Source organism: Marmota marmota, unplaced genomic scaffold (genome assembly GCF_001458135.2).
Source record: "Marmota marmota marmota unplaced genomic scaffold, marMar, whole genome shotgun sequence".
NCBI lineage: Eukaryota > Metazoa > Chordata > Mammalia > Rodentia > Sciuridae > Marmota > Marmota marmota.
The window spans coordinates 27,315,855-27,340,110 of record NW_025999977.1 but is presented as its reverse complement, the minus strand read 5'-3'; the positions used below and the strand labels follow the sequence as shown (position 1 = coordinate 27,340,110).

The following is a 24,256-nucleotide window of genomic DNA, read 5'->3' as shown; positions in this document are numbered from 1 at the left end:
AAGGGCAATAGGGTTAAGGGCATAAGGAGGAAGATGAATGCATGGCATGCTTATGTGTTTTGGGTACAAGTTCACCCTCGAATTTGCAAATGAATAAAGTGAGGCCTAAATAAATTAGGTGATTTGACACTTGCCCCGTGAGTCAGATGGAATTGAGCTTAGAACTCAGGCTTACTTCATTTGAAATAAGCCTTATTGATCATAGACAATCACTCTTATGATCTACCATAAAAGATTCGCTTTGCACCCTTGGTAGAAAGAACACCAGGGGGAGTAAGGAAGCCTGGGTTCTAAGCTTTACTTCCACAAGGCTCCACGACCTCGGGCAGTCGCATTCTTTCTAAGGCTCGGTGTCCTTCGTCATAAGAAGAGGTTGGGCAAGATGAAACTTGGGTCCCATCCAGCACTGACATTCTTTGCTTCTGATCTGTGCAGGGACCTGCAGCTGTGGCAGTAGTGGCCTGGGGCTGGTCAGGACGCCTCGCCCCCATTTATCCCTCACTGGACTAGGAAAGAGGGGAACCAAGGAAGGAGGGATTCTTCCTCTCACTTTGCTGCCTTTTTAGCGTCTTTGTAGGACACACCCCCCTGTCAGAAGGACACCAGACTTGAGTCCCCGGGCTCCCCAACAACTGTGAGGGCGAGAGTCTCTCGATGCACCTGAGTTTCCTAGGCCGGAGGCTAACCTTTACCACCCCAATCTCTCAAGGATCCAGCTTCAAGACGTAGGTCCTAGTCCCTTCGCAGGCCCAACACGCAAGCGCAACCACCCGCCGAGGGCGAGCCTGAGGGACGCGGAGGCCGGGCAAGGTGAGGGGCGGGGCTGGCAAGACCTCGCCTCCTTACCGTCACGTGGGAGGCGGAGTCGGAAGCGTGACGGTAAGGAGGCGAGGTCNGAGTGGGTCAGGCTCAGCGGCGGCCAGTCTGTTGGTTCGCTGAATGAAGTGCCCGCCCCGCTGAGCCCGGAGCCCGGCGCTTTCCCCGCAAGATGGACGGTTTCGCCGGCAGCCTGGGTGAGTACGGCTGGGGAGTCTTGCCTCTTCTGCGAAGGGTGGGAACCTTGTTCCTTCCACGCACAGCCCAGGCCCTGCTCTCCGCCCTGCCCCTCGGGGAGGCAGCAGTTCCACTGCACATGTTCCCCTCGAGGCTGCCGCCCCTCCTCGGACTCTGGCGGACGGAGAGCCCCTCCCCCATGCCCAGCCCTCCTGCGAGCCAGACCCTCCTTTCTTCCCAGAGCCCCCTTCAATACAGGGCCCTTCTCCAAAAGTGGGAACCCTTTCCCTTCACAGAGGCCCCAATAGCTGGTACACCCATCATGCTTTCACTGCTCCCCCCAACAACCGTGGGACACCCCTTCTGAAAATCCAGACCCCTCTTCAGGGTGCAACATTCCTCCTTTCCACATACCGCGCTCTCTTTCAGGATGGAGACTGCCCTTCCCCACGCAGAGGCTCCCTTTTATGGTAGAGACCCCCCCGCCCCCAATTCCGCTTCTGGAAGTGGGTACCCCCCAGTCTTCATTTCAAATTTGGAGGCTTCTTTTAAGTGTCCCTTAGTAAGTGACAACTTCCTTTCACTGTCTCCACTTCTCTGCACATTTTGCAGTCAGTGGTAGAGAGACCTCGAGCACTGAAGCATCATTGCTTAATACAAGAAAGGAAGAGGTGCATTTGTGTTGGGGGACCCTCTTTAAGAGTGAAAGCAGAAGTGTTTCTTGGCTCTATATTCATGCTGGGGAGAAGTAATCCTGCCCAATGAATCCATAGGAAAGGGGGCCTCTGTCGGGAAAGAAAGGATTCTCCATTTTTGGAATATGTTGTCTTTGTGGAATGGAGAAAGGGAAGGAGTTATTAAGTAGGTTGCAGTATCTTTTCAGTGTTCCCTTTCACCCGATTAAAGGTAGTAATGTTGTAACTGGCTAGGGGAATCAGAATTCCAGGCTGATACTCAGTGCCCCATACCTGTGTCTGGAATTACTATTCTTTGAGGCCATTGGAATCTGGTTACTGTAAAGATTGAGTTCAACTGTTAATGGTGGTGAGAGAAACAGTTTCTACTTTGGCTGATATTGCAGTTATGTGATACCTGCTGCTGGATTTGTATTTTGAGTATTGTACATAGAGGTAGCATGTACTCAGATGACTTTCTTTTGCATTTCTTGATAATAAATCCTTAGTTGGTTAATGTTCATAGATCAGTGAACAGTCTGGCAACAGGCCATACTTTAATCTGTCCACACAGGTTGGGATTAGATGGATTTTAAGAATCTAAAGTAAATAAGTAAAAGAGCAATGTAGTTATTACATAGTAAGACTCATAATTTTTGCCCTATCATAGGAAGGAAAAAAAGCATTGTTATAAGGTTGTTTTGAGAGTGGAAGTCCTAAAATAGAGGAGGCAACTAAGTGCTAGTTTTTCCTTCCTAAAAGCACCTGTTGTCCCTTCTAACCTTTGATGTCTTACAATTCCTTACCTATGAAGTTGTTCCATTCTTGGGCTCCTGTTAGAGAGATATCAACTTTTCACTGGTTCTTTTTCAGCCTGGTGGCTGAGTTTATTAATTAGTTCATATTGAACTGAAAGACTTGTTTGTCCTATATGTCCACTAAGGATGTGATCATAATACTAGGGCTAATATTGGGTATCTTTTGAAGGCTATTTTGGGCCTGTGGTAATCTCTGTATGGTTTGGCTCCTCAGTTTGTACTCATTATGAGATCTCTACTTATTTGTACTTCACCTCTGTTGATTTTGAAGAATTCTGGAGAGCTTCTTCAGTGAGCGTTTTGAAAGTCTTTCTTACCAAATAGAGCACTTAGATATATTTTGAAGTAGTGTATATGCCTTATTAAGTTAGTTTATCCCTTCATAACTAATCCAGGAGGGACTGACAGGTGAAAATAAATCCCATTGTTATAGAGCATTATAGCCCATACTCATGTTGGATGATAATGATGATGATGATGAAGAAGAATAATTCATTCCATGCTATCTTTCGGGTAGTATGTGATGAGACTTCCTTTCTTTAGATAATGGTGTTGATCAGGAACAGGGGAGATAATGCCTGTTTCTAAAGAGAGGAACCTATGTCAGCAGAGAGGGAAGGAAATGGTTCCTGGCAGTATTTCTAGAGCTGCTCCTGATGAAGATACTTCTCAGCAGGAGCTCTGCTTTCTCTTTTTGTCCTCCTAAGAGTAAAACTAGGCCCCATCTTAATTGAAACCTTAAAGGGTTGGGAGTGGGGGAGGGGTGGTGCTGGTATATTTTACTGGTAGCCTTTAAACAGAGCTCTTTGCTCAACTCTTGCCAAATTGCTTGTTTCTGTTCCCTGCAGTTCATTAGCCTGGAGCTTAGAGTTACATTGATCTTTATTTTATCATCAAGAGAGCCATTAATATAAAGGCAAGCACTTGTGCTTTAAGAGATGTTTAAAACTTTTTTTTTTTTTTTTTTTAAACTAAAGAAGAACTCAAAATGTGAAGTTCTTCTGGGGTAGCAAGTATGGAAAGCATTTATTATGCTTTCAATTTATTAATGTGTGTGTCCCTTTTACATACTACTAGAGGGTTCTTGAAAAATTGTGAGAAAACTACATTTTTATAAGCAGAACAGTTGAGTGCTTTATAAACAGAATGATTCAGGAAAGCTGATTATTTAAGTGACTCCTATGCTGATCATCTTGTAAAGCAGAGAAACTTAAAATTCAAACGGTGTGCTTGTTTGATGAGTGAAAAGGCAAACAGTGTATGATATGTGTATCTGATGGTGATTAAAACTATGTAGTGAGTTTTGAAAACAAAAATATTTGGTGATTGGCCATTTTATAAATGTTACATTGAAGTTAAATACTGTATAAAAAGGGTCTTCTTGCTAAGTTGCTTAGAACCTCCCTAAGTTACTGAGGCTGACTTTGAACTCTTCATCTTCTTACCTCAGCCTCCCAAACTGCTGGGAGTAAAGGTGTGCACCCTGCTGCAAAGGATGCTTTTAATCTGAACAGCTGATGACTTTCAGGCAGTGTGGTTAACAGGTGTTTATACTCTGTAATTTTCCTTAGATACACTATCTTTTGGTACATGAGTTAGGGTAATTAAAAAAGGAAGTACTTTGGAAACAACAATTACTACTAGTACTACAGCTACTACTAGTACTGTTGCAGTACCGGGGATTGAACACCGGGCACTCTGCCACTGGGATGCTCCCTATGCCTTCTTATTTTTTTATTTTGAGACAGCGTCTAACTATTTTGAGACAGTCCTCAAACTTGCGAGCCTCCTGCCTCAGCCTCCCAAGTCACTGGGATTACAAGTGTGCACTACCATACCCATCTTAGAAACAATTATTTTAAAATTTACCCAAAATTATTTTGATGCGTTGTTTACAAATGACAACATACACACACACACACACACACACACACACACGTCTACATAGTATACATTTTAAATTTCAGGTCTATGTGCAAAGTGGGAAACTATCAATACAGCTTTTCTTATTGATTTTTCAAAAGGCAGAAGTTGGGTTTATTTCATACTTGGTCTTTTTAGCATCTCATTCATAATAAAGGTTTTAATTAAGACTTGGAATTAGCTTGGAAATTAAGTCAGTGTTTGCACTTAGAGAAAGTATAAATTTAACTATGTCAGCTTTAATTTTTTCTGCCTTCAAAAGTTAAAAACAAAACAAAATTAAAACCTTTTTTTTTTCCCGAAGAAAAATTGTAATAAACAAAACCATAGGATTGGTATCGATAAGAAACAACATTTTGGGTGCAGAGTATAAAGATGAACAAATAACAGCATTGTGTTTCAATTTAGGAACAGTTTTAAGAAAGTGGTTTTTAAAATATTGCAATATTAGAAGTATAATTTGTCATTACTAATCTAGCCTTCTTAAAGGAACAATGTAGTATGTGATTTTTAATTTTTAAATTATTTTTAAAAATATTTTGAGGATTGAACCCAGGGGTGCTTTACCACTGAGCCACATGCCCAGCCCTTTTATTTTTTATTTTGAGACAGAGTCTTATTAAGTTGCTCGGGGCCTTGCTAAGTTGTTGAGCCTAGTCTCAAACTTTCGATCCTCCTGCCTCAGCCTCCTGAGTCGCTGAGATTATAGTTTTGCGCCATCATGCCAAGCATAATTTTAAAATTCTTAACTTTTATTTCCCCACCCTCTTTTCCCCCCCTTTTTGGAAACAGAGTCTCATTATTTTTGCCCAGGCTGGTCATCCCCTGCTTCAGCCTCTCCAATAGCTGGGACTACTGACAGGTACTATTGGGATGGCCGATTTTTTAAAATATTAATCTAGTCTAAAGCATTCTTTAAGTATTCATATGAAATATTTCTCTTATAATAAGATTGTTTGGGCTGGGCGCAGTGGCACATTCCTGTAATCCCAGTGGCTCCTGAGGCTGAGTCAGGAGGATCACGAATTCAAAGCCAGCCGCAGCAAGGGTGAGGCACTAAGCAACACAGTGAGACCCTGTCTCTAAATAAAATACAAAATAGGGCTAGGGATGTGGCTCAGTGGTTGAGGGCCCTGAGTTCAGCCCCCAGTATCTCCCCCCCAGCCCCACCCCGCTCGCAAAAAAAAATAAGCAACTTTCGATAGGTTATTGGTTGCCTTAAAGAGCTCAGTGTAGCATTAAGTTACATAACATGGCATGAATAGTAATTCTGAAGTGTTAGTACAACATCTGTAACATGAGTTAGCTAGAATGTTTTTCAACATGTATGTGGATTAACACTCTATCTGGAGCTGTGCAAGGCGTTGCATGCCTCTAATCCCAGGGGGCTGAAAGGTGAGGATTGAGAATTTGAGGCCAACCTGGGCAACATAGTGCCACCCCATCTCAAAACAAAAACCAACAACCAAAAAATACTGTATATGGACCAGCACTGAACTTGGTTGTCCCTCATGAAAGAATAAGTAAAATACATGCTTCCTGTCCTTAAGGAATTTACTGCCTGGTTTTGAGCAGGTATTAGGGTTTTTAAAGCATAAGTAAAGTACCAGAAATGAGGGTAAAGGGAAGAATTGTTTAGAATGCTATGCTATGTATCAAGCAATTAATTTCTGAGAGAGAAAATTTGGAGATAACTAGTTTTATCTCTTCAGAGCCTGGCTTTTAAAAGCAGTGGAATACTCTATTTGGTAGTCCCAATTCCAGAGAATATTACTAGGTCTTTTTCTGTCTTATGTTTAGGATAACATAGAAAAAGCACTCTATTTATGGATTCATTTCTATAACATGTAAAACTTCAATATTTGTTCATAAGAAAGTTGAGAAAAACATTTTGATTTAAATATAGATGAATCATAAGTCTTTTTAAAGGAAATAGTCTCCTTCAACAATTATTATCTCAGTGTAAGTTTCTTAAGTCTGTTGTATATTTCTTTTGGGGGTGGGGGCCATGTACCAGGGATTGAATTTGGGACACTCAACCACTGAGCCACATCCCCAACCCTATTTTGTATTTTATTTAGATGCTTAGCACCTCGCTGTTGCTGAGGCTGGCTTTGAACTTGAGATTCTCCTCTCAGCCTCCCGAACTGCTGGGATTATAGGTGTGCACCACCACGCCTGGCTTGTTGTATATTTCTATGTTTCTATATTATCTCTTCCTTTATAGTTTTAGCTGTCAAGACTATTTTAATGCCTTAATTTTGCATATTGTGTCATAGTTTACGAAGAGTTTTTTTTTTTCCATTTATTCTACATTCTGACTTAGGAAGCAAATTATTCTTTTATAGATAAAATAGATTCAGACTCTGTGTGTGTGTGTGTTTGTATGTATGTATGTGTGAATCCAATTTTTTTTTTAATGCTACTGGGGGTGGAATCTTGGGGAGCTCTACAACTGAGCCAAATCCTCAGTCCTTTTTTATTTTTGAGACAAGGTCTTGCTAAGTTACCCAGGGTGTCCTCAAACTTATGGTCCTCCTTTCTTAGCCTCCTGACTCACTGGAATTGCAGGAGTGTGCCACCATGCCTGGCCTTTTTTTTTTTTTTTTTTTTGAAGGAGGACTAATTTTTGGGATTTGTATCCATGTTCATTTTTTATTTTATTTTTGCATTACTGAAAATTGAACTCAGGGCATTGTGCATGCTAGGCAACCATTTAACCACTAAATCCCATGTTATTTTTAAATAACGAAAACAATACCCCCCCCCCCAAAAAAGATGAAGAATAGAAAGATAAATGATCATTTTTCTGGCCTATTTGTATGTAACTGATGTTAATATATTAATGTACTTGCTGTTAGTCTTGTCCTATGCCTAGATTTTTAATATTAAAATCATACTATGGATCTAATTTTGCCTTCTGATTTTTCATCGGATCTTAACCATTTTTTAAAAAATTTGAACTCAGTATTTTCTGATGGATTACAACATTCTTTTCCCTATTCTTTTAGTAACTCTGCATAACCCAGTGTGGTACATGAAGCCTATCTAATACATCTGAATTTGAACTCCTCTTCTAAATCTGATTCTTTTCCTTAGAAAATGGTTCGCTCTTAAGTAATTAGGTTTTTTTTTTAAATTTTTTAGTTGTAGCTAGACACAATCCTTTTATTTATTTTTATGTGGTGCTGAGGATCGAACCCAGGGCCCCACATGTGCTAAGCGAGCACTCTACTGCTGAGTCATAATCCCAGCCCCAGTAATTAGGTTGTATTTTTTTTAAGAGTTATTCTGTTGATAAAGCTTTTCTGCTTTTAAAAATGTTAGTCATTTTGTAAAAGGAAAAACTTAAAATTCAAACTGGTTCCTTGGTTGTTGAGTGTTTAGATATCTGATAGCAGTGGATTTTGAAGTTATGGAGAACATGTTAGGTGCTTGCCCGTTTTACAAATGTCACATTGAAGTTATATATTGTTGTATTGCTTATATTTTACACAAAATACTATATCACCAAGTCTTGAAATCTCCGAACCATGTTTGATTCCTTTCCATCTTTACCTACCACATTAAAATCTCTTCTAAGACTTGCCAATTCTTTTTTTGTATGTGTGTGGTACTGGGGATTGAACCTAGGGCCTTATGCATATGAGGCAAGCACTCCACCAGCCGAGCTATATTCCCAGCACTTGTCAATTCTTACCACCTTTTCTCATCCATTATTTTCTTTTTCCACTATCATAGTCAAATACTTATTATTCTGTGCATGCATTATTGGATAGCCTCAAGAATCTCCACCTGTCTTATTTATTTTTTTACAGGGCCCTTAATTTTTCTAAAGCTGTGCTTAGATTGTGCCATTCATCCTCTCAGATCACACTTCATTGCCTAGTGACTAAATTAATTCAAACACCTAAGCCTCATTCTCCAAGTTCTCTGCTATGTTTTTTTTTTTTTAGTTGTAAACACAATACCTTTATTTTATTTATTTATATGTGATGCTGAGGATTGAACCCAGGACCTCACACATGCTAGGCAAGTGCTGTACCACTGAGCCACAACCCCAGTCTTCTGCTATTTTTTTTTTTTTTTCCTTAAAGCTTCTGGCCTAAATGACTTATATCTTGTTTTCCAAATTTGGTTGGCCCATCTCATGTTTATGCTTTCATCCCAGTGACTACTAACTACCCTTCAAGATCCAACTGAAATATTATTTCCTTTCTGAAAGAAACTCTTATGTATTTTCCTTTCTTTCTATCTCTAAGTATTCACCATTTGAACGTTTCATAGAAGTCCTAGAGCACTATCACAGAATACTTTTTTTTTTTTTAATGGCTGTAATGTAGAAGTAATTGTTACAAATCTGAAATTTATTATAACTCTTATTTCCCTGATAATTTTCCAAGTTATTAACCTGTCTATGGTTGAAACCCATATGTTTCTGAGATCATGTGATGGAGATTTCACGATCCAGTAAAAAAAAAACTAGGGGACTAGTGAGTTTATAGCTGGTAACTGAACAGCCTTCTCTTTCACACATTATTTTATAATGGAAATGACATTTGAAGACCAGAAAATTATAGTGCAATCTCAGAATAAAGATTTTAAAGTTACTTTAAATATTTAGTATTTAAACTTATTAAGTTTCTTTTTTGTCGTCTTATTTCACCTAAAATGAGTGAAAATGTCCCCAACTTTGTTGGGAATCTGATTAAGAATTCTGTGCTCAGGTTCTAGGGTAGTGTTTTCAAATGCAAGTAATGTGCACAACTTAATGGATTTTGAAATCAGTTTATTAGTGGTCAAGACTAACATTAAAAAGAATGAGCTGGATGCAGTGGCCGTACCTGTAGTCCTAGCAGCTCAGGAAGCTGAGGCAGGAGGATCTTGAGTTCAAAGCTAGCCTCAGCAACTGAGCGAGACCCTAAGCAACTCAGTGGAACTCTTGTCTCTACATAAAATATATAAAAAATATCTGGGGATGTAGCTCAGTGGTTAAGCGCCCCTGGGTTCAATCCCGGGTTGATTAAAAAGGAAAAAAGAATTGAGGATAAAGAAGAAGAAAGATGGAATATAAAATATCTGTTTCACTTGATTAAGTTTTATGAAACTTTTAAATTTCAGTTATATATGTTCACCTTATAAAAGTCATTTCTTTATGTGGCTATCTAATGAAAGAAACATTTTTAGTTGCTGATCTCTGTCTTTGAGGGAGTGAGTAGGAAGGTTGACCCATATATTGAAGTGTGAATGAGCAAACTGAAGAAGATAAATAAGTTGTGTGCTCTGTCTGAAAAGTTTTAAGAATCTGAATATAGTGATTAGAATATAGTTAATATCACTAGCAGTGAAATATGTGTATAGTTCTAAAATCTGTGTAATTCCAGAAAACTCAGTGTAATAAGCATTGGTGTAGATAGAAATTGTCAGCAGGTGCTAAGTCTAGGAAGGTATTTGGTGTGGAGCAGGATATCTGCATGGTCTTAAATTTCTCCCGACTTTTTGCTTATTACCTGCAAGGGGGGAAATAGTAAACACACAGTGATGAAATCAGACAGCACCTTGAATTCATGATCAAAATAAATATCACCAGTGACATTGCATGCCTCTGGATGTGATGGTGTGAAAAGGACATATCCCTTGTTTTCCAGATATGGATGCATAGTCTAACATAATCATGGGGAAACTTTGAACTCCAAGTGATAGCATTTAATTTTTTTGAAAAGATTGGGGAGCAGTATTTTTTTTTTAATATAAAGACAAAAACTGGAAAAGTTTCAAATCAAAGTAGGCTAAAAAGACATGACAACTAAATGCAATATCTGATTGTAGACTGTATTGTGAATTAGAGGTAAAAATACAATAAAGGATATTATTGGACCATTTTGCAAAATTGGAATATGTAGATTAAAGTATTGTATCATTTAATTTACTGAAATTGATATCAAATCTGGAATGATATAAGACTATTTCTACTAAAGCTGTTAGGGAGAAAGGGACATGATGTATGTAACTTAATTTCAAATGTTCAGGAAAACATGTGTTTTGTACATATATGTATCTATATATAGAGAGAGGGTGCATTCAAAGCAAATGAGACAATGTTAACAGTAGGTGAATTTGGCAAAAGCTATATATAGTATGTTTTTTGTGCTCTACTTGTTCTCCTGGCTATTCTGTAAGCTTGACATTATTTTCAAATACAAAGTTTTAAAAACTATATGACCTTTGCACTATACTCCATAGTATAACATTTTAAAATATGAAACTATCCCATCTCTCAGAAAATTCTAGCACAAAACCTTGGGATGAAACTGACTCCAAGAATATGTTCCATGTATATATCATGTGGCTTCCTTTTATCCCTAGGCCTCAGTTTGAGAAACATGTCTCTGGGCCAGAGGCAGCTGTGGTTCAAACTTAGCTGACAGACATGTTTTGCTTGGCCCTTTTGAGTACTTTAAAAATTGGGAAATTTCACGAAAAATCTGTGTTTTTGATAATTATTTAAAAATGAAATGATCTTGCCACTCTGGGCTTACATTCCAGATGGTCCCCATACCCACTAAGTGGATGCTCTGAGGGCCTCAGTCCCTAACTTATAGTCATCTTGTTTCATTTACTTTATTGCGTGACTTGGTTTCTGTAGACATAGGTTTGCTTATGCTGGAGAGGTAGTTAGGATGCCTGTCTTTGCATTCTTGACAGTCAGAATTAATGTTGCTGAATTGATGCTCTGTCACTCCCCAACATTTTAGTGTTTATTTTCTATAAACAAGGCCATTCTCCTACATAACCATTCTACAACCAACAAAAATGGAAAATAGTGATACATTGCTACTGTCTACCAAGTCCTCAGATCCATTCCAATTTCATTGTTTTAATATGGTATCTCTCCTCTTTTTAAAACAAAAGGTTCAGTTCAACATTACATGTACTATTTAGTTTTTTTAAATTAAATAAAAAATTTTTTTAGTTGTAGTTGGACACAATATCTTTCTTTTATTTATTTGTTTTTATGTGGTGCTGAGGATTGAACCCAGTGCCTTCCATGTGCTATTACCCCAGCCCCTAGTATTTAGTTTTCATGTCTCTTTAGTCTCCTTCAATCTGAAACAGTTTCTGAGTCTTTCTGTCTATTTCATGACCTTGACAATATTACAGACCTGTTGTTTTGTAGAGTGTCCTGTATTTGATGTTTCTTCCTGATTAGATTCAAGTTACGCATCTTGGCAGAAACTCCACAGAATTGAAGCTGTATTTGTGACATTGCTTTCAGGTGACACACAATTTTTATTTCTTTAATTACTCATAAAGTCTATTTTGATCATTTGATTAAGATGGGTCTCTGCCAGGCCTTTCCACTATAAAAATTACTTTTCTTTTTTTTTTAACTTTATAGTTCATAAGTATTTTGTAGGAGGTTTTTGTTTTTAAACTATGTAAATATTCTGTTTCTCATCAGACCTTCAATTTATTGATTTATGTATGACTTGGCTTTTGTGTGGGGGTGATTGGGCTTGAGCTCAGGGATGCTTTACCACATCCCTTTTTATTTTTTTATTTTGAGACAGGATCTTATTAAATTGCTGAGGTTTGTCTGGAACTTATTATCATCCTGCTTCAGCATCCCTAGTCTCTGGGATTATAGGCATGTGCCATTGTGCCCAGCTTGATTTATTTATGTCTATGGATTCTGGTATTCCATTTTTAATTTTTGTTTTGTTTTGATGTTCAGATTGGCCCCATTTTGACCAGCAGGTACCCCTTCAAGCTAGCTTCTGTTTAAAACTCTGAGGATTTTCTTGCTTTCTGATGCTAAGATGATTCAAGTTCATCTTAATATTCTCCCTGCTCCATCCTGAAATAAGCCATTTTCTGAAGGAGCTCTCATTCTTTTAGTGGAGAATGACAGTTAAAATTCAGGCTTCTATGTACTAGTTCTGTTTATTGCTATCAGAGTTCTTTCACAGTATTCAAAACTAGGGAATATAAGTATGTGCATATGTGGGTAGAGGTAAATAGATGTATTCATTTCTTCATTTATTGTTACAGCAGCACAGGGTTCATTTTAGTTTTCTCTATGTATTTTTGAGGTTCTGGGGATTGAACCTAAGTCCTTGCTTGTGCTAGAAATGCGCTCTGCTGCTGAGCTATAGCCCCATTATTTGTAAATACCTCTGCAACCCTGGCTTTCATTATGTGTAACATATTTATTTATGTGATGATCTCCCCTGCACCCCCCCAAGCATGTAATCAATCTTCTTCCTCCTGTTTCTTTTCTTGCTCAGGTTTTGACTCCTTGTGCTGGGCTGCTCCCTTGTTTTGTGCAGAAGTCCTTGTGCCTCTTGGGCTATAGCATCATATGCCTTGTTCTTTTCTCATCAACTTGGGTGTTGACACCCTGTGCTGGGCTTTAGCACTCCATGCTAGGCTGCTCTTTTGCCAGAATGACCTCTTTATACACCTGTCTTGCCCCACTTAATGGCTTTGGGACTGCACTGTGTGTGTGTGTGTGTGTGTGTGTGTAGGAACTAGGCAATTTTTTTAATTAAAAAAGTTGATAAAACATTTCAAATAACACAAGCATTTCACTTTGTATTATTTTCTAAATCTTATTTACAAGTGTTTGCTAGAGCTATCATACTAAGTTATAATAGACGGGGTGACTCAAACAACAGAAATTAATTTTCTCACAGTTCTGGAAGATAGAGATCCAAAATCAAGGTGTAGACAGATTTCTTTCTTTGGAAGTCTCTCTCCCTAGCTTGCAGATAGCCAGTTTCACATGGTCCTTTTTTTTCTGTGCAAGCACATCCCTGATGTCTTTGTATATATTCAAATTACCTCCTCTTTGAAGGACACTAATCATGTTGAATTAGGACCCACCCATATGACCTTGTTTTAACTAATTACCTTTTTAAAAGGTCTTATCTCCAAATACAGTCATATTCTGAAATACTATGGATTAGGACTTCAATATATGAATTTTGGTGGGATACAATTCAGCCCATATCAATATGCATATATATTTCATATAATTTTAAATAAGGTGCAGGTGAATTGTTATTTTGAATTAGCAAAAATATTTTATGGTTCTCTATTTTAACAATTTTGTAACTGCATAGTATTTTATACCATGATGAAGGTATCTACTGTTGATGGGAAGGCATCAGTCAGGATCATATTTCTTACTATCTTGTTTCTATATTTATAAGCAGTCAACAATTATCTTTGAGCAAGGTATGGTTAGGTGTGTGTGAGTTGGGGATTGGTAAAAGAAAATATATTTAAGCAACAAAAGTACCCATGGTTTTCCACTTAAAAGTATTGTGACTATCTTTCTTTAGCAAGTATGAATATAAACTTCAGTGCATTGTATTCTGTTATTTGGACGTCTGGTCATCTTAAGTTTTGTGTGTAGAATACAATTTAACTTATTTCTGATGACTGATAGTGGTTAATTATGAGCATTAGACATTATTCTTGCTGTAATACAATGCTCCCTTCAAGAACTGTTTATGTGGGGGCTATACACTCCATATACAAATGATTCTAAGACAGTTAAATTATAACTAGACAGTTTAATAATCTTCCTTGTCACTTAGGGTCAGTGTCTTTATTCTTTCTTCTTTTTGCTTACTTTGTTTTAAAATTGCAATTGAGTTTTTATTTTTTAAAACCTGTAAGAACTCTTTTTTTTTTTTTTACTATCAGGCCTAAAATTTGATAGTAATTTCCTGATGACAAATATTCAGTCAGATTTCTGTGATTATCTCTTAAGTCTCAGTTTACAGTGGTGTGTTTAAAACAGAATTTACATAAGATCCATACATTGCTTTTGATTGCTGTGTTTCTCTCCCTTTTTTTCCTCTGATTATTAGGGCTTGAACTGAAAGATTCCTGCATGCTGGGAAAGTGCTGTACCACTGAGCTACATCCCTAGTCCTATTTTTTATTTTAAGACAGGGTCTCATTAAGTAATTTAGGGCTTGGTTAAGTTGCTGGAGTTGGCCTTGAATTTGTAATCCTTCTGCCTAAGCTTCCTGAGCTGCTGGGATTACAGGTATGTACCACTGTGCCCAGCCCTTTTTAAAAATTTTATTTCTTTGAGACAGAGTTTCACTAAGGTCTCTAATTTGTAATCCTTTTGCCTCAACCTCTCAAGTATCTGGGATTACAAATGTGAACTTTCATGCTGGGTCAGTTAGTGTGTGTGTGTGTGTGTGTGTGTGTGTGTCTCTTTCTTTTTTTTTTTTTTGGTGGTATGGGAGATTGAACCCAGTGACATACCTACACCTGAGCTACATCCCCAGAGTTTTTTATTTTTTGTTTTGAGACAGGATCTCACTCAATTTCCCAAGCTGGCCTGAAATTTGCATTCCTCTTGCTTCCTGAATAACTGAGATTACAGGTGTGTGCCACCACACCTGGTTCTGCTATATCTTTTAAACCTCTTATTTGTGTATTCCCTGTCCCTTTTCTTTTTCCCTTTGCACAGTAAGGAAACTGTATCTTTTTGTTCTATACAGTTAACCTAGTGCTGATTATATATATATCCTTTGGTGTTATTGTATAAATTTCTTTGCCTTCTGTAAATCCTTTAAATTAAAACTCAAGGATTTTTCTATATTTACTATATATTAGCCTGCCATACTTATTGTTATTTTGATGCTCAGATTTTCCTAATTTTGGCCTTTTGGAGCATCTTCAAATTGGCTCCTGAATTCTGACCTTAGTGGTCTTCGTTTCTTTCTTTCTTTTTTTTAAAATTAGTTGTAGTTATAGTTGGACACAATACCTTTATTTTACTTATTTATTTTTATGTGGTGATGAGAATCAAACCCAGGGTGCTAGGTGAGTGCTCTACTGCTGAGCCACAACCGCAGCCTCAGTCTTCTTTGCTTTCTGATATGAAAAAAGTTCCAAAATTTATCTTTTAGCATTTCCTGCTCTAATGCTGCAATTGTTTATTTCTTCAAGAAGTTGTCTCTTTCAGCATAAAAGTGGTATTCAATGCTCTATGGTTATTCATTGCTTCTTTTCAGTTAGTGTTTCTAGTCCAACTCCCCCCCACCACCACCTTTCTAATTTCCTATTTTAAACCTCCTATAGGCTGGGAAACCACTTAACAAAGCTTGTTTGATTTACATAAAGGTCATTCTGAACCCAAAAATCATGGCCAGTGACTATTTAAATTGCAGGTTCATACTTAATAAATATTGCAGATATTATTTTTATTATTTATTTATTTATTTATTTAAAAATATTTATTTAGTTGTATGTAGGTGAACACACAGTATCTTTATTCATTTTTATGTGGTGCTGAGGATTGAACCCAATGCTTCCACACATGCCTGGCAAGCACTTTACCACTGAGCTACAGCCTCAGTCCATAGATAATTATAATATGAGTAACAGAATACCACATGTTCTTCAGAATAAAATAATTGACTTCAAATTTTTATTGGTACATTATGATTCTACATAATAGTGGGCTTTGTTGTATATTTGTATAATATAATTTGGTCAGTTTAATTCCCCAGTAAACCTTCCCCCCAATCCTCTTCCTCTGCTCTGTTGATCTTCTATTTTCATGAGATTCCCTCTCCTGCCTTTTTTTCCTTTATTGTCTCTATTTTCCACGTATGAGAGAAAACATGTGACCCTTGACTTTCTGAACCTGGTTTATTTTGTTCAACATAATACTCTCAAATTGTATCCATTTTCTTACATATTAATTGACTTCTGAGTGAGGTCCTTAATAAAATGCATGAGCTTTTAGTTCACAAACTTGATGGTGTGTGTAAATATACACACATTTAAAAAAAATTTGGATCATTTTTGCTATCCATATTTTTAAGATTATCAGATAAATCACTTTATCAGCAAGGTGTTTATTAGAGAGTCAAACTATCCTGAATTATGTTTGCCATATTCCATAAGAAAGCATTTTTCCCCCCTTTTAAACATTTTCTCAGGCTTGGGGATATAGCTTCAGTGATAGAGCATTACCCTGGGTTTGATTCCCAACACCACCACCAAACCAGAGAATGCACTTTTTCTGCTATTCCAAAATTGATGATGACTTTCTAAAAGTTGAGATTATTTTCTATTTTAAAACAGCTATTCAGTAGTATTAATATCAGACATTTTTCTTTAATCATTTTTTACTTCTACATACTGATTTTGAAATGACCGTCTTTTGCTAATCTTTAAGTCACAATCGTGTGCATATCTTTAAGTGAATGTCAGAGCAAATGACAAAATTTCTTTGCATTTTTCTTTGAGACATTTGTTCCAGGAGAGTGTCGTAATTGATGAGTGAGTGGGAGTTTTTGTTTTATTTTGATAAGGACATCCTGTTTTGGTTTAGTTGGCATAGCTTTTGACTGCTTTTAGTACCTCTTGGCATTACTCTTATTTCTTTAATCCTCTCTAGTTATGATTGGTGTAGATAATGTTTGTGGCACAAGCAGTGCTTTCTCAATTTTTAGGATCTAATGTGGATTTGCTTTATTGAGAAAACAAAGTTTTAGAATAAAGAGGTATGACCTGAAAGACAATGAACGTTTTCCTTTTTATTTTTTGAGAATCAAGTTTGTGAATGGGATTTTATGATTATATGCACACTGAAACTTGTACATTGTCCAACTCCTTACCTTGGTTTATTAAGGCTTCTGTAATAGAGCTAAGATTATGAGTTTGAGTGATATATACCTTACTTTTTTGAGATTCCTGATCTTAAATATTTTCATTCACAAGGTAAGTTTTTATTAGCTTCTGTGGATCACATCTGTGCAAGCACAGTGGAAAGTTAGTGAATGAGACACTGAAAATCCCTGCTCTCATGAGGCTTGTAGTTCTGTGGGGAATTCAGGGAATATTTATTTAGGAAATATTTGTTGAATGCTTGGTATGTGCTCAATACTTTTCCAGCTATAAACAAAGTCCTTATGGGTTTATAATGTAGACTTTAAAAATATAGAGTAGTAAGAATTGTGTTGGTAAGAATATTTTTTTAAAAAACTTTGGGAACATGGATGCTTACCTTAGACCTCTGACATTGAGCTTTTCTTTAAACTCATGTTCTTGTTTGGAGTTGAAGCAGAAAAATAGAGGTCAGGTCACAATGTTCCTCTTAGCTGTTGGAAGTAGTTTAGAGGAACATTTACTTCCCATCCCTCCATTCCTGAACACCTGAGGAAGTGACAAACTAGCTATAGAGTTCACTTCCGTTGCAGTTTTTTGTTTTGTTTTGTTTTTTGTTTTTTAACTTCAAAAGTAGCTACTAGAGTCTTTATTTTTTAAGTTTGTTCCACCAGTTATAAACCAGATGAAATTTATGGAATGATTGAGAGACTAACCCCTGGCACTCCAAGAAAGATTTGGATGACTACATAATGTGCATCCCAAGAAAACAAAGCTTAAAATCCATTGCAGTTTTTAACCTGCGGAAGGGCCATCATCAGCCTTGCCTTTCTGATATCATTCTAATTTAAGGTGATGAACTTGATGGCTTTGATCCTCTGTTACCTGTTTATAAGAGGCTGTTTTTAATATTTGTTTTTTCTCAGTTGTTTTTTTTTTTTTTTTGAGAGAGAGAATTTTTTAATATTTATTTTTTAGTTTTTGGTGGACACAACATCTTTATTTTTATGTGGTGCTGAGGATCGAACCCAGCGCCCCACGCGTGCCAGGTGAGCGCGCTACTGCTTGAGCCACATCCCCAGCCCTCAGTTAAGTTTTGAGTCTTGTGATCTGTGGTATATTTGCTTTAGGAGATAATCATCAATAATCATAATTTGTGGACCACATTTTAAGAAATTTTATTTATATGGATAACTTATTGAAAAGGGGAAACAAAGCAAGGGCTATACTATTTATTAAGCTATGATTTTAGGAACTATATCAGACATTTTACATAAATTAACTACAGTAATTTCCTAAGGACCAATTTCTTTTCTTTTTTTGATGTGCTGGGAATTGAACCCAAAGCCTCAAACAAAGGCAAGCCCTCTCTACCACTGTGCTATATCCCCACCCTCCACAACAACATAATTTCAGTTAAAAAAAGAGTACCCACCAGGGTAACTGTTAAATAGATTGAGTAAAACTGAAACTATTGTTATAACCTTTTTTTGTGGGGGGAGGGAGCAGGGTGAGATTATAGTACAGCATCTAAAAATCCAGTGTGTTCCACAATCCGAAATTTTTTAGTTTACAGAGCTCAAAGTTTTGGATTTTGGAGTATTTCAGATTTTTGGATTGAGGATGTTCAGTTGGTAAAGTCTATATAAATATTCCTAAATGAGAAAAACTCCCAAATCAGAAATGCTTCTCTCGTCTCAAGCATTTTGGGTATTCAACCTGTAATATCTATTGATAGCTTTTTGGTGGCTAAAATTAACTAGATAGTTCCTAGATAGAAAATCTACTAATTTAACAAATATTTATTCAGCAAATCCTACATGGCAGGCATTGTTTTCATATTGGGGATGTATCAGTGAACAAAACAAACATCTGTGCTTTCATGAAGCTTATAATGAAGGGAGATGGAACAATTTTCTTTAGATTATTTGCCTTTAGGTCAGTGACTCATGTAAGTATTGATGCCTGCACTATCCAATAAATACATTTTTCTCTTTTCTTAGGATATTGGTGATATAGCCTGTGTAGGGTTTGGTTTTGTCAGACAAGCTTACAGTTAAGTAATCTTGGGAATGCAAAATAAGTAATTAAAATAGGACAGCTGCTGCGCCCAGTGGTCATACCTATAGTTCCTGCTATTTAGGATTGCTTGAGCCCAGTTCAAGACCAGCCTGGACAGCACAGTGTGACCACAACTCATCATCATCAAATATACTTTTAAAAACAGATGACAACTGTGTTGGGCTACTTTACTGTCATACATCTTAGGATCTAATTTTATGATAGGATTTTGGAATATTTAAATACTTTGTTAGGCTTCCATTCTCACTTTCTTAGTTTTTAATTCATATTTAAGGTATTGTTTATTATCCTACTTTTATATGCTTGGATATGTATTTCCTTTTAGTTTGAATATTTTATTTTCTTCTGGAAGAATCTGGCCATATTTTAATAAAATCCTACTTATTTTCAGGTTAATTTCAATAGGTCATTGTTTATCAATCTGAATTCAGAACCCCTATCTAATTACTAAGGAGAATTCTTGGGATGCTGTGGAGATCTTTAAACAGCTGTTTGTGGGTGGTGGTGATGTTAGAGGCAAACAGTGGGTTGTGTGACCAGGATGAGGTCACCTCTTTCACCTTCTGGCCCTTTTTCTTTCCGGACTTTAACACCTACTTTGGTATTTAAAAGCAGTTTGGGCTATTTGCTGTGCTGTAAAGAGTTGTTAATAGACGCACCTGTAAAATAATGTTAGATGTTTTTTGGATGAGACCTTTGGGGATATGATTATGTTACAGAAACCATGAAAGAGTGCCAGTGGTTTGAAAATCATGCATGTAATTTTCAGTGTTTTGACCTACTTTAGGCAATATTTTAATGTCTAATTTCTGAGCATTTGATCTCAACTATTTTCATTTAACTTGCATATAGTCACCAGATTATTCTTTCTACCATTCATGTTTATTGTGACTCCTCAGTTTATAACTTTTCCTCATTTCAAGTTTTTATGAGATCAGACTTTTAGCTTGGTCTCTTGAATTGTCCTGCCCCTGCTACTTTGATAGTGTAATTCCCTCAATATCACTTTTCTTGCTTCAGTCCTTGCTATCTCATTTCTTCTTAACAGCATTTTTTTTTTTAATTTATTTATTTATTTTAGTTTTCGGCGGACACAACATCTTTGTTTGTATGTGGTGTTGAGGATTGAACCCGGGCCACACGCATGCTAGGCAAGCGCGCTACTGCTTGAGCCACATCCCCAACCCCATTAACAGCATTTTTTAAAAAATTTAGTATCCTCCAATTCTTCTACTGATTGCTATTTACCAAGAATCAGTTTAAATACCCCCTCTTCGTTTGACCACTCCAATTCACAGGGGGACACCCTTACCTTTCTGTAGCTCATTTGGTTTTACTCAGAGACCAAGCATATATTTGTCCTATATTGTTCAGTCATAAACAGTCTTATATTGTTACTTAGCTATCTTATGTTTATATATCTTCTCCCTTCAATTAGTCAATAAATTTATTAAGAACAGGAATATCTCTTATTACATTTGGTTGAATTTTTATTGACCTACCATACCGCTTTTTAAATATTTATCTATTTATTTTTTAGTTATAGTTGGACACAATACCTTTATTTTATTTATTTATTTTTATATGGTGCTGAGGATTGAACCCAGGGCCTCGCATGTGCTAGGCGAGTACTCTACCACTGAGCCACAACCCCAGCCCCTAAATATACTGCTTTTTAAGTGTCACTGCTCTTATAGTTAGTGCATACCCATTTTAACCAATGAGAAAAACCATAATATCAATGCATTGATATAATTCTGTTAACTTTTTAATTTTCATGTAATCTTGTTTTCTTTTCCTTGTGCAGTAATACAGCTGTGATGTGGTGGAAAAACACTGTTTCCTTAGTTTCCTTAATTCATGTATTAACATTTTTTTTTTTCTTTTATCAACAAAGACACTGAGTTGAAGAGATACGATGACCGACTTCAGATCTGGGGTCAGCCAGCTACTCAGCAGGCCAAATGTGGTCTGTTCTTGCAAGGTCTTGTGTTGTATTATACATTCTTGAAATGGTTGAAAGAAATAAAAAGTGACGTTTTGTGACACATGAAACTTGATGAAATTCAGATTTTAGTATCCATAAATGACATTTTATTAGAACATGGTCACACTCATTTATTTAGAGATTGTTTATAGCTGCTTTCACATGACAGTGAGTTAAATATTTGGGACAGATTGAATTGCCTGAAATCTTTATTAATCTGGTTCTTCATAGGAAAAATTTTCCCACTCTTGTTTTAAATAAATTTTATGGTAGAGCTGGGATTTAATGTTAACTATACTTTGTTGATATAGCGCTGAGTCTTCAGAGAACTGCTGAGGAAATCCTAATAATTCAGTATGGTGATGAGAGACGAAGGCCAGACAAGAGCTAATTAATTAGGTCCAGAATGGATGACTAGTTGACTTTCTGGAACTCCTTTGCTTACATTTCAAAAAAAATTCTTTACATTTAAGGTAAACATTTTTAATGCTTTGATAGACTTGCCATGTACCCTAGGGGAAATTAGGGAATTTGGGGGGAAAAAACAAAAGCGGACAAGAGGAAGACACATTCCTGAGACTTGTTTGAGAAAGCAGGTGTTTTGTTTTTTTAAGAGCAAGAGTTTGAGAATAATTTTCTTCCCCTGCTTATTAAGCTGTTCCTACCTCTCCTCACTGACATTTTGTGTAACCCTGGATAAGGTAATGAGCTATTTTTGTCAAACTTTGTTGGACTTATTTAAAACTGGGTGTATTCTGTTCCTTTGGGAATTTGTCTGGCATTTTTGTTATCAAATAAAATACATTCTTAATAGCAGATTCTCAGTCGTTTATTTTAAAATATCTTTATCATATTTTGGTTTTAGTGACCAAGGGTAGCACTGCAGTGTAGTTTTGACTTTGAAAATTTTAAAATCAGCTTTATTGAGCTGTGCTTTACCTACAATGAAATATGCCAATTTTAAGAATACATTACTTCTTCAAAAAATTCATATCTACTACCTCAATCAAGATCTAGCATGTATCCATTGCCCTAACATTTTTCCTCATGCCTCTGTATAGTTAGTCTCTTCCTTTCATCCCCAATTTCTGGCAACTACCATCTTTTTTCTATTACATATTTTTTTATTTTCTCAAATTTATATGACTGGAATCTTATAACCTATGGCGTTTTTTTGTTGTTGTTGTTGTTTTTTACTTGCATAATTCTTTAGAGTTTATCCATGTTGTGTGTTTCAGTCTTTTGTCCCTTTTTATTGCTGAGTGATAGTTCATTGTATGAATAGAGTGTAGTTTATACACTTATGGGATGATGGACATTTAAGTTGTGACCTGGTTTTGGCTTTTATGAATAAGGCTGCGTGACCCTTTTAATTATAACATACGCCCCCCCCCAACAATCACTAATCTTTTTTTTGTCCCTTTGAATTTTACTATCTGGTGCTCATTTGAACAAATTTGTTGTCTTATTAAAAGTTTTGAGGGTTTTAAGAATATGCTTTGAATAAAGGTTATTTATCAAAAAATGTGTTTTGCAGGTATTTTCTCCCAGTCTGTGACTTGCTTTTCCATTAATTAACAGTGTCTCTAAAAGAATGAAAGTTTCCTGTTTTTATGAAATTCATTTTATCATTTTTTTGAGGAAGTTCAACCTAATTTTTTCTTTCATAATTCATAGTTTTTAATGTCCTATTTAAGAAATTTTTGCCTAACCTATGTTCACAAGATTCTCTCCTATTATTTTGTTGTAGAGGATTACAGCTTTAGCTCTTAATTTTAGGTCTATGATCTCTTTATAGTTAATTTTTGCATATGGTAAAGGTCAAGGTTCATTTTTTGTACATGGATACACTTTTGTTCTAGCACCTTTGGTTGAAAAGATTATTAGCCTTTCTGAATTGCCTTGGCACCTTTGTTAAAAGCCAGTAGTAGACTACATATGTATTCATAGTTATGGACTCTGTATTCTGTTCCATTAACTTTTGTTTTTATTATTAAGCAAGTACTATACTGTCTTAATTTTTAGAGCTATAAAGATTTCAATTAAAAATTTTTAAATTTGAGAAATAATTTTGAGAAACATTTAACTTTAAAATTTTGTAGACCGACAGAAAATGATATATTTCAATGATCATTATGCATATTTAATATTTATATTTCTAGAGTTTGCTTTTAAAATTGCTTTCAAGAACATGATATCCCTTGATTCATTAACATTCTTAGGAGTTAGTTTAATATTCATATTTTATAAATGAGGAAACTATAAGATTTAAGAATTTTGTTGGCGATTATACAGTTAGCATGATAAAGCCTATGTGTTCAAAAATCCAATACTTTGCACCATGACATACTTCTTCCTTCCTTCCTTTCTCTCTTTCTCTCTTTTTCTCTTTCTTCTATGGTTTTCTTTTGTTAAATATTGGAGAATGAGTGATTTCTTGATAATTTAATCATTAAGTTTTATTTAGTTAAAGTATAGAAGGACTGGGAATGTGGCTTAGTGGTAGAGTGCTTGCCTAGCATGTAGGAGCCTCTGGTTTTGTTCTACATAAAGTGTAGAACTATCTGAGAACAATTAGTCTATTTTCCTGGTCTCAAACATCACATCCACATTAAGAATTCAAAATTGGGCTTTTTTTTTCCTTTGGTCTGTGTGGAGTAGTGTTTTACAACCAAATAGGTATTCATAGTTTCATTTTAAATGGAAATGAAGGAAAAAAAGATTTGCTATGTGAAAGCGGAAAGATTTCTTGAAAAAAATTGCTTTTAAGAATTACAGATGTTTTTATCAAAATGAAAAAAGGAATAATAGAACTTAAGTTTTAAGTGTATGACTTATTTGTATTGTCTTCTATTACCAAACCTATTCCTTATGACCTTAAGTTATTTATATGTTCATATATGTGTATAAATATAGCCTATATACTATCATTGAACTGTATCTTACTTACTCACCAAGTAGTGTAGGGCCTCACTAACTTGCTGAGGCTGGCTTTGAATTTGTAATCCTCCTGTCTTAGCCTACCAACCTGCAGGAATCATAGGCCTTTATCACCATGCCCAGTTGGAATATATTTTGACAGGCCTATGGATGTGCTTGATATATATATATATATATATATATATATATAT

At 36.2% G+C, this 24,256-nt stretch overlaps 1 protein-coding gene across 7 annotated transcripts in view; it reads left to right on the top strand.

Moving 5' to 3' along the window:
- The first annotated feature begins 855 nt into the window (after nt 1–855).
- Nucleotides 856–24,256, top strand: part of Eml4 (EMAP like 4) — a 138,317-nt gene continuing 114,916 nt past the window's right edge. For 5 of the 7 annotated variants that reach the window (XM_048804482.1, XM_048804479.1, XM_015479732.2 and 2 more), the window contains exon 1: nt 856–1,013. In XM_048804482.1, coding sequence (XP_048660439.1) covers nt 989–1,013 — 25 coding nt within the window. In that variant the 5' untranslated portion in view covers nt 856–988. The remainder of the gene's footprint in view (nt 1,014–24,256) is intronic. The other 2 variants (XM_048804480.1, XM_048804481.1) reach the window with 2 other exon arrangements.